General features: G+C 52.0%; 2 protein-coding genes across 3 annotated transcripts; both read left to right on the forward strand.

Moving 5' to 3' along the window:
* The first annotated feature begins 1,260 nt into the window (after nucleotides 1-1,260).
* Nucleotides 1,261-8,794, forward strand: LOC129125393 (uncharacterized). 2 transcript variants are annotated; one of them, XM_077185019.1, is made up of 3 exons: nucleotides 1,261-1,702; nucleotides 4,435-4,557; nucleotides 5,211-8,794. In XM_077185019.1, exons 2-3 carry the CDS (start codon nucleotides 4,538-4,540, stop codon nucleotides 6,298-6,300), a joined length of 1,110 nt encoding a protein of 369 aa, XP_077041134.1. In that variant the 5' UTR covers nucleotides 1,261-1,702; nucleotides 4,435-4,537; the 3' UTR covers nucleotides 6,301-8,794. The 2 variants fall into 2 exon arrangements, with proteins under 2 accessions (XP_077041134.1, XP_054496794.2); XM_054640819.2 differs by having other exon boundaries at nucleotides 1,269-1,702; nucleotides 4,435-4,582.
* A 124-nt stretch (nucleotides 8,795-8,918) lies between these two features.
* On the forward strand, nucleotides 8,919-14,450 carry LOC129125551 (C-C motif chemokine 5-like). Its single transcript, XM_054641036.2, has 3 exons — nucleotides 8,919-13,342; nucleotides 13,654-13,765; nucleotides 14,128-14,450. Exons 1-3 carry the CDS (start codon nucleotides 13,276-13,278, stop codon nucleotides 14,231-14,233), a joined length of 285 nt encoding a protein of 94 aa, XP_054497011.1. The 5' UTR covers nucleotides 8,919-13,275; the 3' UTR covers nucleotides 14,234-14,450.
* Nucleotides 14,451-16,300: the final 1,850 nt, after the last annotated feature.

Raw genomic sequence — 16,300 nt, forward strand, 5'->3', positions numbered from 1 at the left:
AGGAAGCAAATGGAGATGTCTAAAGTGACCTAGAGGAGTTCTCTGCCAGGTAAAAGACCTCCAGCCCAACCTGCAGAGGAGCAGCAGCAGCCAGAGAGCAGTTTTTGCCTTAAAACAACAACACCTATGGCAAGGTATGCCTTTGGCAAACAAAGCACTCCCACTTAGCTGAATGTCAGAGCCCTTCCTCAGTTTTACCTATCTCTGGCAGCAAACCCTTTGTAGAAAAGTCAGGACCTGTTCCTTCAGGGGGGATGTGAGCACATGTAGGTTGTGCCATCACTTCCAGCAGCCGAGGTGCCCAATGGCTCCAGGCAATGCCATTTCCTGGGACAAAAGTTTCCTGTGGACCTTGAGAAAACACCATTTGGGGAAGGGCCAGAAAACATCCCAACAAACTCAGCATGTTCTGTTCTCACTAGATCAAACAGACTATTTCAAGCCTTAATTTTTATTTCGTTTCTTTGAAATGGCCTTTTTCTTCTAATACAATACAACAAAAACGACTGAAGTTGCAGGCTGGGATTTTCACCAAATGCAATATATGGAAACCTGGGGATTTTCTCTCTTGAAAATGAAAATCCCAACTAGAACCATTGGAATTTCCCACTGCACAGAGATGCCAGATTTCCACCAGCCTAAGAAAACTTCAGCCAAAAATATTTATTTTCCGAGGCAGTCACAGACTCAGTCTGGAGTTTATCTTCATCTTTCAGTTGAGGGAATTGTTAGGGGAAAACTGTTCTGTCTCGTGGGACTGGAGATGAAAGAGAAAGAAAAGGTGCAGGATGTGGCTGCAGTGCTGGTACATCCGCTCCTGACCTGCCACAGGGGCTGGCACTGGGAAGTCCTGACACAGCCTGGTCCCTGCTGAGCTGGGGCTCTCCTGCTCCCAGCAGCAGCAATACCCCGATGTCTGAGCCCCCGTGTTCATGGAAAATCAGGCTGTCCTAGCGAGCACACACTGCAGATAGCACGGCCAGGGCACAGGAGCTGCCTGCAGAGCCACCGGGTCCCTGCTCATCCCTCATCCCCTCCCTTGGTGATGCTCCTTAGAGGCAGCCTGGCCTGAGATCAAAGTGCAGCTGATGAACTCACGATCCTGATTAGCAAATTCCGTCTCTTTTGGCCTAATGACTGCTGTTGTAAGATGGCTGCCAAAAAGGAAAGGAAAGGAATAACTGCTTTGGCATTTTGGGTAATTAATGAGCTTACTGAGCAGCGGGGAGCTGCAGTTGGAGGTGGGGAGAGTTTTACCAGCCTACTAAGGACAGTGATGCTTTGGTGGGAGAGGAGGAGGGAGCAGCCGACCACTGCAAGTCCCTGCCTGAATAATTTGCCAAGCAGTCTGGGCTGCTGTGTGTGCGATGGGAAAAGCTGGTGTGAGTACATCTGGGGAATTCCAGGAGCCATCCCGCGCCACAGCGCCGCTATTCCCTGCCCTCTCCCTGTTCCCTCCTCCTCCTGGCGTCACCCCTGGACACGTGAATAACAACTAAAGCTCTGTCTCGGGGCTTCACAATCCCGAATGAGCGGCAGCGTCTGTGTTGCTCCGGGGGATGCAATAAGCAGCCGGCAGTGGGAAATACAGCCGGGAATCCCTGCCTGCCTGCCTTTCCTCCTGCCGACCACGGGAACATGAAGACTGCCTGTCTCCAGATGCTGCTGTGGGCCCTGTGCCTGGTGGTGACCCTGGCTGGAGGTGAGACACAGCTCCGCTCGTCCCCAGCCTGCCCGGGGACAGCCAGGCTGGGGGGATGGCCATGGGGCCGGGAAGGGGGCCGTGGCCCTGGATCAGGCTGTAGGGAGGGATGCAGGGGATCTCAGGGCAGGATCGGGCTGGGTTTGGGAAGCGGTGCGTGTGCGGGAAGCCAATAAATGGCCGCAATCCTGGCAGCAGGGACATCCGAGAGCCCCGAGATGGCTTCTGTCACACCGGAGGGCAGATGGGGAGAGCGGCGGAGACACTTCCCGATAACCTGTGTTAGGAAAAAAACACAATGTGCTTCTCGTCCCCCTTTTTTCACGTGCTGGGGACGTGGCAGGAAGGCTGCAGCCTGGCCGAGGGTGGGTGGGCGTCTGAGGAGACGATACCGTGTGCTGCAGGTGCCGGTGCTGCCGTCCCTGTGAGGCAGGGGGGTGTCACTGTCACTGTTGTCACACACTGCAGTGTGTGTGTGTGCGTGTGTGTGTGTGTGTGAGGGGAGCCTCTCCTGCCCTCAGGACAGAGATCCCTGCGGGCTGTGTGTGAGGGGAGCCTCTCCTGCCCTCAGGACAGAGATCCCTGCGGGCTGTGTGTGAGGGGAGCCGCTCTCCTGTTCGGACAGAGATCCCTGCGGGCTCCGGGCCGTGCTGGGCCGGCTCTGCCGGGGCCGGGCTCGCTGCCGTGGCTGTGGCACCGGTCAGTGCTCGCCACCCTTCAGCAGGGCCGTGCTGGGCTGTCCCGCAGGCTCCCAGCACCGCAGGCAAGGCTGGACTGTGCCCGGAGCCGAGGGGTGATTCTTCCCAAAGAGCCCCTGAAATCCGTGTCCTGCTGCCAGCAGACGGGAGCAGTGAGGATGGCACGGGCAGCAGGGGATGGAGCTCCTCCCTCCGCACACCTCCGGGCAGGTTCTGCAGCGCTGGCCCGAGAAAGGTGGACAGCAGGGACACCAGGCAGGGACACCAGACAGGGACACCAGGCAGGGACACCAGGGAGGGACAGCAGGCAGCTTACCCTGCTCTGGGACCCCCCTGCCTGCCTGGCACTGCCTGACTCTGCTGACCCTGTCCCCCAAATGAGGAAACAGTGCTGGCCCTGCTCAAGGCCTGGGTGGAGCTCCCTGGAGGAGCTCCTTTGGAGGAACTGTGCTGAAAATTAGGTGCCAATGGTTCCTTAAGAGCAGAGGTCCTGGGCGGAGAAACTCCCAGATCCCTTTGGCAAAGAGTCAGATGCAGCTCAGAGAAGTGGGGTGTATGCCCCAGAGGAAGGCTCCATGCTCCTGTGGCACCCCTCTGTCCTGGGAAGGTGCTTTCCAAGCTCCTCCACTCTGGGAGAAACCTACCAGCAGCTCAGCCAAATGGAAACCGTTTGCATTGGTGCCAATAATTGTAAAATCAGTTCAGGGTTCTCAAAGGAGCAGATTTGGTTCTCTAAGGAACAGGGGCTGCTCCCCACCATGCACGGGACGGTGTGGCCCGCTTGTCACTGTGCCTGTTTTGTTGAGCCGTGCTCTGGAAGTGGAGGCCACCAGCTGAATATCCTCTGGCCAATGAGAGCTGATTGGCAAGTCAGCCACCCTGAATTCCCAGCAGGGAATTCTTGACCCTAAAATGCCACAGAATACATTATTGTGTGAAAAAAGAGTTTTGCTTTAACTTGACTTGACTGAGAGGTGGAAATGGGCTTCTGTAGAGGGGCCACAGGAGGGTTTGCTTGGGATTTCTTTGCAATCATTTCCCCAGTAAATTATTCAAATGATTCAGAGTGCTCTTGCATTGATGCTCATTCTTGTACTTGGTACCTGGATCATTCCTAACTGAACTGCATAAAATTTGCCACATTCCCTTGGGAATCAGGGGCAGCATTTTGTAAGAGACAGCCTGATTGAAACCAGATGCCAGTTCCTTTCTTTACAGAGGCTCCAGATAAATCAGGGATTGTTTTTGTAAATCCTGCCCCCAGGGATGTCAGGAACAAGTTGTCAGGATGTGTTGTGCAAGTGCCTGTTTTGTGAGGCTGGAGGTGGATGCAGGCATGAATGGCCCCAGTGGTGTGACTGCCCTTGCCCCTTGAAGGGGTCAAGAAGGGGTTTATTTTTACACATTGCAAACTGAAACTGTATTTTCTGGTGGAGTTGAAAAGATGTGTTTGGGAAGCTGGGCTGCTGAGATACCTGTGGGAGTGAAGCATCATTCCCAAAAAGTTCTTGCCCTGCACCCTTTCTCTGAGCCCAGGTGATGCTCAGAGACCGTGGGAGCAGAGAGGCAGGATGCTCACCTGGAGGGGAGGTCCTGCAGGAGGAAGAGATAAGACTGATAAGGAGAGAGCAGAGCACCCTGCCCGCTGGTGAGGGTTGCTGCAGGTCTTTGGGGGATGAAGAAATGTATTTTCTGGGTATTGTGCTGAGACCAGTCCTCCTGGTAGCCACAGGGGAAGGAACTGCAGGTCCAGGGGCTTGCACTTCGTACAGGACAAGCTGAAATGCTGTCCCACAGTCTTCACAGTGCTTTTTTCCCCTCAGTTTTATGGGTATCTTATTGCATGTGTGGGGACTACAAGCAAATTTGGCTTTGTGTTCATCAGGATTTATCTTCATCTCAGTTCAGCAGGGATTGGAAACTTTTGTGGCAAGCTTTGGACTCTTCCCTGGAGAAGGGAGAAATGAAACAGTGCTGGTTTATAGAGGCCCTGATAAAAAGCTAACACTAAATGAGGTGAAATTTTTATTTCAGGGCAACCCAGAGCACATGTGAGGTGTTCAAACACGTGCGTAGAAGTGTCAAAGAAGTTTATACCAGAGAGGCTGATCAGGAGGTACTACGAGCTCGACTCCACATGCAGACAGAATGCTGCATGTAAGTGCTGCCCAGAATGCACCATGTAAGTGCTGCCCCACTTCCAAGTGGGATCAGGGTTAAATGGGTGGGGAAAGGGACTGAGGGACATACTGGGCAGGACAGGGCAGAGGAATGGCAGGGGGGGAGAGCTCACGTGTTCCTCTGAAAGCAGATATTTTGTCTGAAGACAGAGTCAGACTTGTGAGCTTGTCTGGAAATGAGAAAAGCTCCATTTCTTTCCTTTGGGATAATTGCTGTTTTGTGCTTATGCTGTGGTTTATGCACCATTGACACCATTTTATTGCAGCCCAGGGGGTGGCTCCAAAGTGAAGCTGCTGGGTTGACCTTGGGAAGTCTCACAATACCCAGTAAACCTGAAAGTTTTTCCTTTATGTTTGTGTGCCCCAGGGCAGCTGGTGCCTGTGCAGCTTTCTGTGTCCAAGCAGGACAATGCTTTTGAAAGTGAAAAACTTATTAGGGGAAAACCCTTCATCCATGAGTCATGTTCAGCTGATGCTCATTCAGTCAGATATCAGAGGAACCTGCCTGCCTTTCCTGAAATGAATCATCCAAACAACACTTGGTGTTTGTATCTACACACCTTCCCCACAGCTCTGATCACCTGAACCCGTGTTTTCTTTATTCATTGAGTGATCCCTTTATATTTTCAGATTTGTTACTATGAAGGATAAGGAGATTTGTGTAGATTCAAATGAAAGCTGGGTGAAGGAGATCAAAGACAAACTGAAAAGGAAAGATGCCACAGTGATGCCACCACGTGATGTCACCTCAGCAGAAGAGCCTGGCAGCATTGAGAGACACGTTGGTCTTCCAGAACTGCCTCCATCTCAAGCCACTGCTCCAGCTGGTTTCTTCCAAGGGGCTGGAACAACTCTCAGGGAGAGAGTACATGCTCCTGCTGCCACCACAGAGGTGTCCAGCAAGCCCCCCCCGGGCAGGCAGGAGCCCCCCCAGCTCCCTGCAGGATCCAGCCCTGTGACACAGGAGGAGGCTGTGCACCCTGGGGTCACTCCAGAAGCCAAGGGAGAGCCCTCAAGTTCTCCTGCATCTTCAGCAACTGTGGCAGCAGGCCTGGGCTCCAGGCAGCCCAGCCCACGCCCCACTGGTCAACACACAGCTTCTCCTAAGTCCAATTCAGACCTGATGGCTGCTGCCAGAGGATCAATCCAACCTGTACTTGCTACCAATGGATTCCTGGACCCTACAGGAGCCAGAGCCAACACACCAAACACTGCTTCCAGCAGTTCTGGGTCAGATCTCCCCTCCAACTGGGACAGTATGAGGACCACAACAGTCACAGAGACAGCACCACAAACTACTTCAGTGTCTACTCTGAGCTCCACCACTGCCACAGACAAAGCTGCTTCTGTCCATACCAACAGGGCTGTTGGTCCCTCTGCAGGGACAACAGCACTTGCTCATTCATTGCCTGTAGGGAAGCAAGAGCCTTCAAACACAGGAGTTTTTACTCACCAGGCACTATCAAGCCAAGCCAGAGTGCAGATGATCACAGTCAAGCCAAACAATCTGCCCCTGCCCACCTTCCTGTCAAAATCTCAAATGCACTTTGTCACCCCAGTTTCTGTGGTATGTGGACTGATGGTTAGCAGTGTTGCTCTTGTATGGTTGTATCTGAAATTTGGAGTCAAACCAGAAGAAACATCAAGAGAAATGGTGCAGGGCTTGCTCTACCAGCAGGCAGGACATCAAGACAATGTCTATCCAATGGAAGTAATATGAATGCTTCATGGCATGGACATTTCTGGCCCCAACTGTGTATGAGTGTTGCTCCAGAAAAGCTGTTCATGCTGAACTGGTGACCAGTAGGAAGCAAGCCTGGGAATAAAAATCACAAAGAAAACTGATTTTTTGGTAGAGCAGAATGCCCAATAATACATCTACTTCATCATTGACCAGTCACAGTGTTTGGAAATAAAGGAGACCCTTCTTTTCTACTGGCACTGTTCTGTACAAAGGCTGTGGCTGTTCTCTTGCTGTTGCTGGCTCTTTGCCAGCTGATTTTCCAAGTCACTCTTGGGAATTGTTCTGAGGTTCATCATGGCCCAGGCAAGAAGCCACTCACCCACCCAAACTGCTGGACTTGGGCTCACCCACCTGGAGCACCAAACCCACACAATTTGCACTTAAACTCTCTGCTGCTTCTTTCTTTGCACTTCAGGTCTCTGCTCTGTCAGACCAAGACTGGAGCTGGTGGCCAGCTGGGTGCTGGCTCTCCCTGGGCTGATGGAATTTACTCTCATCATTTTCTCTTGCTAGAGGCACGAGGGGTAGCCCAGCTTTTCAGAAACAGTTGACCAACACTGCATCTGATCAGGGGAATGAAGGTCAGATTTTCTATTCAGAGAAGCTGGCAATCCACACTCTGTCTCCTCCTTGAAATCAAGCCCTTCCTTTTAGCAGCTCTGGGTATTTCTTCTTGCAGATGAATTCTGAGAGCTGGTTCTTGGCAAATCAATGCAATAAATCCCTTCTGCCAGCTGATGCACCTTGTGCCCAGCTGCATCCATCACCAGGGCAGGAAAATGCTGATGAATCTTCACAAATAGGAGAAATCAAGAAGCCACCCAATAATTTTGCTATTCCTGTGTTATCATTGGAACATTTTTGCTCTTCTCTGCAAGCACAAAACCCAGGAAATGTGGAGCTAAAGGCAATTCTGGATGTAGTCATGAAAAAATTACCACAGCAGACATTCTTTTGATCCCATTTTCTCTCTAGAAATAAGCACATTTGCTGATCCACAAAAAAAAAAAAAAAAAAAAAAAAAAAAAAAAAAAAAAAAAAAAAAAGCACAAAATGCCTGTTCATGGTCCTATGCTTCAGCCACATTTCAGTTTTTCCATTTTGGATAGCACTGATCACCAGGCTATGAAAGCACTGTTAAAGAACCTGGCTTTTTTAAACCCCAAATTGATTTTAACACATCCTGACAGTGCTGTACATAAGTCTTATGTTTTATCCGTGGTCAAGTCTTGAAAGCCCTTATTAAATTTTGACTCCAGGATGAATTCTGCTGGAGTGTGCAAAGGTCTTCATGACATGATGCTTTGTTAGTAGATACATATCAAGGGTCAGATCCCAACCAACCTCAGGGGATTAGATCCCTAAGTACAAATATGCATGCAGAAAATAAAAGCAAGATCAGCAAGGAAAAAGCAAGAAAATAACAAGCAAGATGATCAAAAATGATGGGCCAGCTGTAAAGCAGATCTTGAGGAGTGTGTCCTGTTAGATCTGTCAGATTGCATGTTCAGGGCATCCCTCCTGCCCTGCAGGGGGAGAGGACACACCACAGCTGTGCTTGCTGTCTGCCATCACACATCCCTCACTTCTGCAGTTTGTTGGCTTGAGGGATTCCTCTCCTTTGCAAGCACAGGATGCAATCAGATCTATTTCAACGATTAATTTGGAGTGAAATCCTTCCTTGTGCAGCAGCTCAGCCATCGAACCCTGGCTGGGGTTGATTTTCCTGGGGGGTAAATCTGGCCCTGCCAGTGCCACATCCCTGTGCACCCCACCTGTGCACAGCTGGAGCTCGTGAGATGATGTGCTGTGGCATTATTTTTATATGAAACACTAGAAATGTTATTTTTGTAAAAAAGGTTTTATAGCTTTTTGAATGTATGTAATGTCCTGTCTGAGGTGCTTGGAGTCGAGACCTTTGTGGCAGCCCTGGCAAACACTGTGCCTTGTCTGTTTTGTTGCTGGTCTGAGATGGCCTGAGCATGTCCATGGGGGCTGGAGCACTGCCCAGGCCCTTCAGCAAGCAGAGTGGGCACTTGTGTGCTGCATGTGAAGGGCTGGGCAGATGGATGTGCACCACCAGACCACTTGGAGCCCCCCAGTCCTTGGCAGCACCCTGCTCCCAGCTGCTGTGATCCCTCTGCAACTCACCAGGAGCAGCTGCTCCTCCAGGCTGGCCCTGTCCTTGTGCACTCCCTGCCCCTCTCCTGTCCCTTGGCTGCCTGCAGGCAGAGTGCTGGCACTCTCACAGGGGACAGGGGGACACTGCTGCTCCTCTCTGCAGTCTGGGAGGGAGGGAGGATGGAGCCTGTGGGTGTCACCCATTTCTGGGGGTTAAAGTACCACTTGCTGTAGAGCAGAGTGACTGTTAAAGCTACAGTTTGTTTGTATATTGAGTGTGTGCATGAGATATGAGCTGTACATTTTTATAGAAATAAAAGTAATAAAGTCATTATGTTAAAAACTTTCACCCTCAGGAGATTGAGCCTTGGGCTGGGTTTCCAAGCCTGGTCCCTGCAGAGATGAACACCTATGACTGAGCACTGTGGAAAGCATCCCAGCATCACCAAGAGATGGCAGAGCTGGCACAGCTGGATGTGGCCAGGCTATTGCTCCATCTGCTTTAGGGTTTGATCTTGCAGATATCTGCAGGAAATATATTTCCTCACAGGGAGTTTGTCTCCCATCTTACTAAGGCAATAGAGAAAACTGGGCTTTGGCATTGTTTAAGCAAAGCTAAAGTCAAGCAGCAGCTCAGAGACAACAAACACCATGCTCCAAGTCTGTTCTGTAAGGAGGCAAGAGGGCAAGGGCTGAGACAGGACCTCTCCCACCCAGCCAGGGCTTGGGCTGCCCTTGTGTGCTGCTCTGGTGCTGGAGAGCTGGGAAGAGCAGCTCAATGCAAGAGTGAGTTCTCAGGGGTTTGCCTGGAGTGGGGAGCTGTGAGGAGCAGGAGGGATGAGCACCTTCCCTACATTTCAGGAGCTCTCATCCCAACCATCTCTCAGCCCTGTGCCCTTCCAGGTAGATGCAGAAGTCAATGAAAATTTCCTGCAGCTGAGTCACCAGGCCAGGAAGGTAATTTGGGGATAATGAAACTCTAAAGAAATGAAAGCGCTTTTGTTTTTTCAATTTCATTTCCCCTCTCCTGTGGACAGAGCAGGAGGAAGGAGGGGGTGATGCAATCCAGCCAGGCCTGACAGGATGAATCATTTCCAGTCATTTCCCCCAGTCAGAGCTGGCCCCAGCAGGGCTCTTGGGGCTGCTTCTCTGGAGATTTTGGGTGCCCATGGGCTGTGGGTGGCACACACCCCCTGGCTTTGCTGGTGTTGGTGTCTGGCTGTGCAGGGAAGGCCCTTGTGCCTTGTCCCTCCACACCCCTTCCCCTGGAGCTCCACGGGTGCCTCAGGGGTGGAGGTTGTTCCAGGGGATAAATAATGCCACCCTTGGCTGCTGGCTTGTCCCTCCCTCTGCTCCCTGCAGGCTGGACCTGCCAGGGACACACCTCTGCCATCATCTCCTCCAAACTCTGACTATTCCCAGGGCAGTGTCAGGTGAAGAAGAGAAGGTGCCACCTCCATCCTCTGTGGTTTGGGCTGGGATTGATCACAGGCCTCAGCGTGGTTTCTTTCCTGTGAAATGTTGCACAAGAGCTCTCGTGCTTGTGCAGCCTCTGGTGCCAGCAGCACCTTCACCCTGCTGGCTGAGCAAGGCAGGACAAACAGGGTGAACAGCCACGGCCCTGCTGGGCTTTGTGATTGCTTGATCTCCCCTTTTATGAGAATTGTGTCCCTGTTGTGTCACTGCAAGGGCTGCTCTTGTTGCTGGAGTCCCCCTGGGTACCACAGAGGTTGTTGGGACCTCTTTGGTGACTGTCACAGGTGATGGAGGAAGGTTCATTTCTTGAGCCTCCAGAATTCACTCTGGAATTCTGCCACAAACCAAATAATTTAAAAAAGAAGAAGACAGATATAAGTGAGGTCACCCTCCAAGGAGGGATGTGATGTCACCTTGCTGACTCTGACCATAACCCCACAAAAACACACTTTCATTACAACATCAGGTCCCTTAACGTGTCTTGTTCATCACATTCATTAACTGCATTTATTTTTCTGATTGCTGGGGTTTTATTCTAATCAAACACTAAGGAGCAGATAAATTCATAACTTGTTCTAGTGCCATCTTGAAATTATCAGGGCTAACTCTGTTCAGAATTAAATCACTAAAAATTAGACTTGGAATTGCTTCCATGTCCTATTTTTTTTCTGTTATCTCAGCTTTGCTTTAAAAGCTGAGCTGAAGCATCTGTGATGCTTGCTTAAACTCTAGGAGCTCTAAAAGGAGCCTGAAGTTCTCATTAAGCATCATTTTCCCTGATTGCTACTCCACACAGAAGCTTCTCCAGTGCAGAGTCTCCCTCACACCCCTTCACTTAACCCTGAGGTAGTGGTTTGATATTGTTGGATAGAAATGCAGAAATATCTCATTTTTAGTGTGTTTGAGGAAGCTGACATCAGAACTATTATCTCATCTTCCTTAGCCAGATAAGGCGACTTCCAGTTTCTGCTGCAGGTGCATTGACCCCTGCCTGTTCCTGGCTGTGTTTGTGAGGGTTTCCTGCATGCTCACAGGGAGTTTCTGCTCTATCCCCCTGCCTGTGGAGGAGCCTGCCCAGTGAGTTAGTGCAGGCAGAGCCTGGGCAAGGGCTCCTGGAAGGCACAGAGCCTTCCTGCAGCCTCTGTGTCTTGTGACTCCAGGCAGAGCTTCCTGCACAGGAAGATCTCAGACCAACAACTCACAGCACTTGGGGCTCCCCAGTGTCCGTCTGTAGGAAGCAGCCTTTGGAAGATTCTTATTTTTGTAATTTTAGAGTGTCTTTCCAGGCTGTAGGACTTGCCAGGGCTGTTCCTGGAATCACAGGGATTTTGGGAAGGAAGAAGAGAATCACATTTGGTTTGTGATTGTGTCCTGAGTCTATCAGGGCTTCTCCATGGAGAGCGTGGAGGGAGCACCCCAAAGAAATGTGAAGGAGCTTTGCAGGCAGAAAGAAGCCAGACAAGGATGTCTCATCTTGTAAATGGAAAAATTCCAAAGTGACTGAGTAGAACAGAAGAAAACAGGGGAAACTTATTCCAAACCCTCCCACTGTCTCCTTGGGGACAAGCTTCAGCCCCTGGGTGATGCCTCTTGTTCCTGCCTTGCAGCCCAGCTGCTCTTGCAGGGCCTCCCCAAGTGCAGGATGTCTGTGGTGGTTTTCCAGCACAGCTGGGAGGGCTCAGTCACCCACTGAGACCCCAAACCCAGCTTAGGGCTGCTCTGCCCAACTCCTCTGTCCCCTCACTGGCAAAGGCTGCATCTGATGTGTCCCCTCTGCCTCCCTCCTCCTGCAGAAAAACAAGATTCTGTTTATTTTTTAGGTAAACAATCACATTCTTCAGAGTCTGCTCAAGACAAAGAAAAACTTGGGGAGAGCAGAGGGGCTTTCCAACACTTAACAATTAATGCCTACACACCAGCCTTTCCCTTTCCAAAGTGAAAAAAAGAGAAACATCAAAAGTTCTCCAGGGAGTTGTGAATCATCTGGTTTCCACAGACATGAATTCAAATCCTGAGAAAAGGGAAGCAGAGCATCCTAAGCCAGGTCTTTGGCCAGAAAAAGAAACACAGACCTGCAGGAGCTTCTGAAGGTCCATCCAGAGCAGTGGATCTTGAGCCTCCATTTGCAGGAAATGTGTCTGATGAAGCTGGGCTTGGGGAGAACTGAGCATGACCAGAGCAGTTCTCAGCACTGGGTGGTTTTTCTCCCAACTATTTTAAAAGCCATCCAGGGATGACAGTCCCAGGCACAATGTCCTGCTCCAGGGAGTGGCTGGGGGGTGCCAGTGTGAAGAAGGGCTTGAGGTGGCCCCTTGAGTACCTCACAGGGAGTGAGGGAGGACTGTGGTGCCAGGGGATCTGCATGGGACCCCCCTGCATCCACCTGGAGTCTGGTTAAAAAGAGGGAAAGGTGAAAAAAGCTGAGCATGAGCTGAGCATGCCTGGCAAGGACCTACAGAGGGGCTCCTTGGACCTTCAGAAGGTCTGAAGAAAGGGGAGCCCAGCACAAGGGGGGACAGCTGTCCCCCAGGCTAACACAGAGGGGCTGTCCCCTTTCAGCAGCTCCCTGCAGGGGCTGGGATCCCTCAAGGCTGTGGAGGGAGGAAGATGATGGAAACACACCCCAAACCTTTGAACAGTGAGTTTTCCATCCATTCCCCTCAGCCTGGTGCTGACTCCTGCCCTGCCCTGGGCTAAGCCAGCCCTGCCCACAAGGAAAGGCTCAGCTGCACTCCCTTCTCTTTCCCCCCTCCCTGCCAGTTATAAACAGGGATTTCTGGTGGAAACTCGGGTTCTTCTCCATAGTACCAACATGGAATGTGATACAATTGCTGCCAGTATTTGCCAACTCGCCCCTTTCAGGCCACAGAGGGCTGGTGGCAGCAGTCACTGTGTTCTGTTTAATGCTTTCCAGGATTCACAAGCCATCCAGGCATCTCCAGCACATTTGTGTTGGCTCTGGGCTGAGTGACCTTGCATGGAACACCAAGTTTTGTATTTCCTATGGCTATGAATCCCCTCTCTGAGGGCCCAGGAGCTCTTGAGCTTACATCTGCAGAGAGGAGGATTTCACTTCCTTCATGACTTTCCCTGTGTGGGTGAAGACAGAAGCTGACACAATTTATTTAGCCTTCCAGGTAATGTCTGTCTGCAATCCCAGTGACCCCATGTGACATGGAAATCCCCACGGGCAAAGAAGCTGCAGCTTTTCCTTGAATTGGCTTCAAATTCTTTGGAGGAGAACTGGGGAGGAGTAGAGAGGATAAATTGCAGCAGCTCCTCGCCTGAGCTCAGTTGAGCTCTCCCAAGGAGGCAGAGCAGCATCCTGCAAGGAAGAGCCCTCCCAGAGCCACCATGCTCACTGCAAGGCCAGTCCTGCTGCTCGCTGGCCTCCTCACCTTCTCACTGTGCTCCCATGCAGGTAAAGCCCCTGGTGGGCCACTCTGCTGCCTGGGACTCAGGGCTGTCCCATTGGGGTGGTCAAGCAGGGCAGAGCGGCACCTCCTGGGGTGCAGGGAGGGATGGACCCCGCTCCTGGGGCTGGGTGGCTTTGGCAGAGCTGCTGCAGGGCTGGGTGAGCACCCCCCTGCCCCAGGAGGGCACCTGGGGCTCCTCATGGCAGCATTTGCAGAGCCTGGGGGATGTTGTGTCCATCAGCCCTGTGCTGGGGGAAGGTGCTGAGGGCAGGCTGCCTCAGAGCCAGCCTCACTTGTGCCTCTTTGTTTTCTGCAGCCCCCTACACTCCAGCCGAGTGCTGCTTTGGCTACATCAAGGGCGTCCTGCGGCTGGACGTCCTCCTGGGCTTCAACTTCACCACCAGGGAATGCTATTTCCCAGCAATTGTGTAAGTGCTGGCAGCTTCTCTACTGCTGTGCTGCCTCCTGGGCTGCCACAGGCTCAGTTCATCTGTTCCATGTGGGGACAGGACAGGGACTGGTCTTTGTAAGCTCTGTGATGTTCCAGCATCATGAGGGGAGGTTGTGACTGTCTGGGCACTTCTGCAAGGCCACTGCAGCTCCTGGGGGCTCTGCAGGAGCTCCAGAGGTGCTGGGCTGCAGGATGAGCTGCTTGTAGGACACCAAGAACCCAGGGGCAGGCACAGGGACAAAGGGAAAGGAGAAAGGGTGCAGGGCAGGGAGGATGGTGTGTGCACAAGTGGAATCACAGCTGTCATTCCTCACAAAGCTTCACCTTTCACCTTGGCAGGTTTGACACCAAGAAAGGAGCCAAGATCTGTGCAAACCCTGAGGATAAGTGGGTGAAGAGAGCAGTTAAAGAGCTTCTAAAGAGGAAAGAACTTCGTGCCCCGTGATGTGGAGTGGGTGCCCTGGTTCAGGCTCCCCAACATCTGCTGGGAAGGAAGGTTTGCATCCCCTCTCAGAAGGGGTTAAGGATGTTCAGCTCCTGGGAGAGGGCACCAGAGCCCTGAGCTGCACCCACAGCTGGGCATCAGCTCCTGGAATGCTGCTGGCCCAGCCTGCACCTGTCTGCTGCTCACAGTCACAAAATAAAGTTTATTTCATGTGGTATTGGAGAGTGGTGTCCTTTCTTCTCCCAGCCCCACAGCTGTGCTGCTGCCAGCAGCTGGGGCTGGCTCTTCCCACTGGGTCTCAGAGCAGGAAGGGAGGGGATGGATGGGATTTCAAGGGGACCCTAAAGGGGCTGGAGACTCCTCTGAGGGTTTTTAGGTGCCAGACTGCCACCAGTTTCAGGCTTAGGGGTTTCAGCCTGCCCCATTTGCTGTCCTGTGGAGGAGCACAGCCTGTCTGCCACATGTGCCCAGGCCTGTGGTGTCTCTGCTGGGCTGCAGAGGAAGGGTTTCCCTGCAGAGCTGCCTGGGCAGGAGGGACAGACAGGGGAGGCTGAATCACACGAGGGATTCCTGCAATATCCCCCGGCCAGGGGCCATGGAGAGCTCAGCAGTGATCCCTGCTAGGGCTGTGGGAGGGGGAGCAGAACTGGAAAAGCAGGAGTTAAAGACAGTTTAATAAATAAAGCAGAACTGGCACACAAGCCAAGCAAAATAAGGGATTAATTCTCTCCTTCTCATGGGGGGGCAGGGGTCCAGCCATGGGGAGTAGAGCTCCCTCACGTGTAACTGAGCTCCCTCAGGGAAAGACAAATTCTGCAAATCTGAATGTCCCCCCTACTTCCTCTTCTTTTTCCTGTAACAATCCAACAAGGGGGAAAAAAAAAGGAGAACCAACCAAAAAAAGAAACCTACCGAAAAAATTCCACCAAGTGATAAAGAAACCATCACTTGCAGTAGCCCAGATGATGCTCAGGCAGCCCCTTGCTGCCAGCACTCACAGCTCCTGGGGAAGGGGATTTTGGCTGCAGCAGCAGCTCCAGGGATGCTTTCACAGCAGAGCTGGGGGGTGACCCTGGCACGCTGCAGGTCTGGAACCTGGGGTGCCACAGCCACCAAGGAGGTGGAGAACTCTGGGTGCACCAGGAGAGGCTCCAGCCTGCAGAAGCCTCTTGAACTGCTGAAACTGCTGCCTTTCCACGGCAGAGTCCTCAGCCATGGAGTCTCTGTTTGCTGGGGCTTGGTGCCCTCTCCTGACAGGGGCTGGGATGCAGAACAGACCCCAGGGCTCTGGGCAGGGCAGGACCGGCTGCACACCGGCATCAACAGTTCATGTTCTCTGTTAAAGTATTAACTTTTGTGATTGTCCCCTCAAAATCCAAAGCATTTTATGAGTCAGAGAATATTTCCCACCTCTAGGATGCCTTTTTTTTTTTTTTGGTCCATGTCTATCCATTTCAATTTCTAAAGCAGGGGTTTTGCTCAGTCAGAAAATTTGTACTCAATTATTAATTATAGTGAGGTTGGACACCCATAAAATCCTCTGCAGAGTCTGTACCCCCTCTTCTCTCCACTTGCCTTTGCATTTGCACCTGGGCAGAGGCTGTGCCACTGCTGGGGATGGCTCAGGAGTGTGCTAGGAATGGCCCAGGAGCTGCAGAGGAGCCTGGAGAAGACTAAAGCCAGACCCAAAGGTCCCCTGCTGGGGCAGGGAGGGAGGCCCAGTCCTCCAGAGCCTTGTGGGGCCTTTCCAGGCCTTCAAACATCCAACATGCACTGATTTCCTCCAGGAAGAACAGATAGTGGAGGCATCTACTGATCCTTCCTCTGGAGAGAGGAATAAATAGGGAAAGGAGGAGCAACTGTGTGTGCCTCAGACACACCTGGAAAGGGAGCTCAGGGCTGGCACATGAGATTTTCTGAGTCAGGAGATGCTGGGTTGGAAAAAGTCACGAGCTCAGTTCTCCCTTAATTACAGCTGTGTGCTTTTAACCGTGCCTGGGAGCTGGTGTGAGCCTGGGGCTGCTGGCCCCAAGGGTTTGTGCACTGGGGAGGTGGGCAGGGAGGGCA

The sequence above is a fragment of the Agelaius phoeniceus genome, chromosome 12 (assembly GCF_051311805.1).
Source record: "Agelaius phoeniceus isolate bAgePho1 chromosome 12, bAgePho1.hap1, whole genome shotgun sequence".
NCBI lineage: Eukaryota > Metazoa > Chordata > Aves > Passeriformes > Icteridae > Agelaius > Agelaius phoeniceus.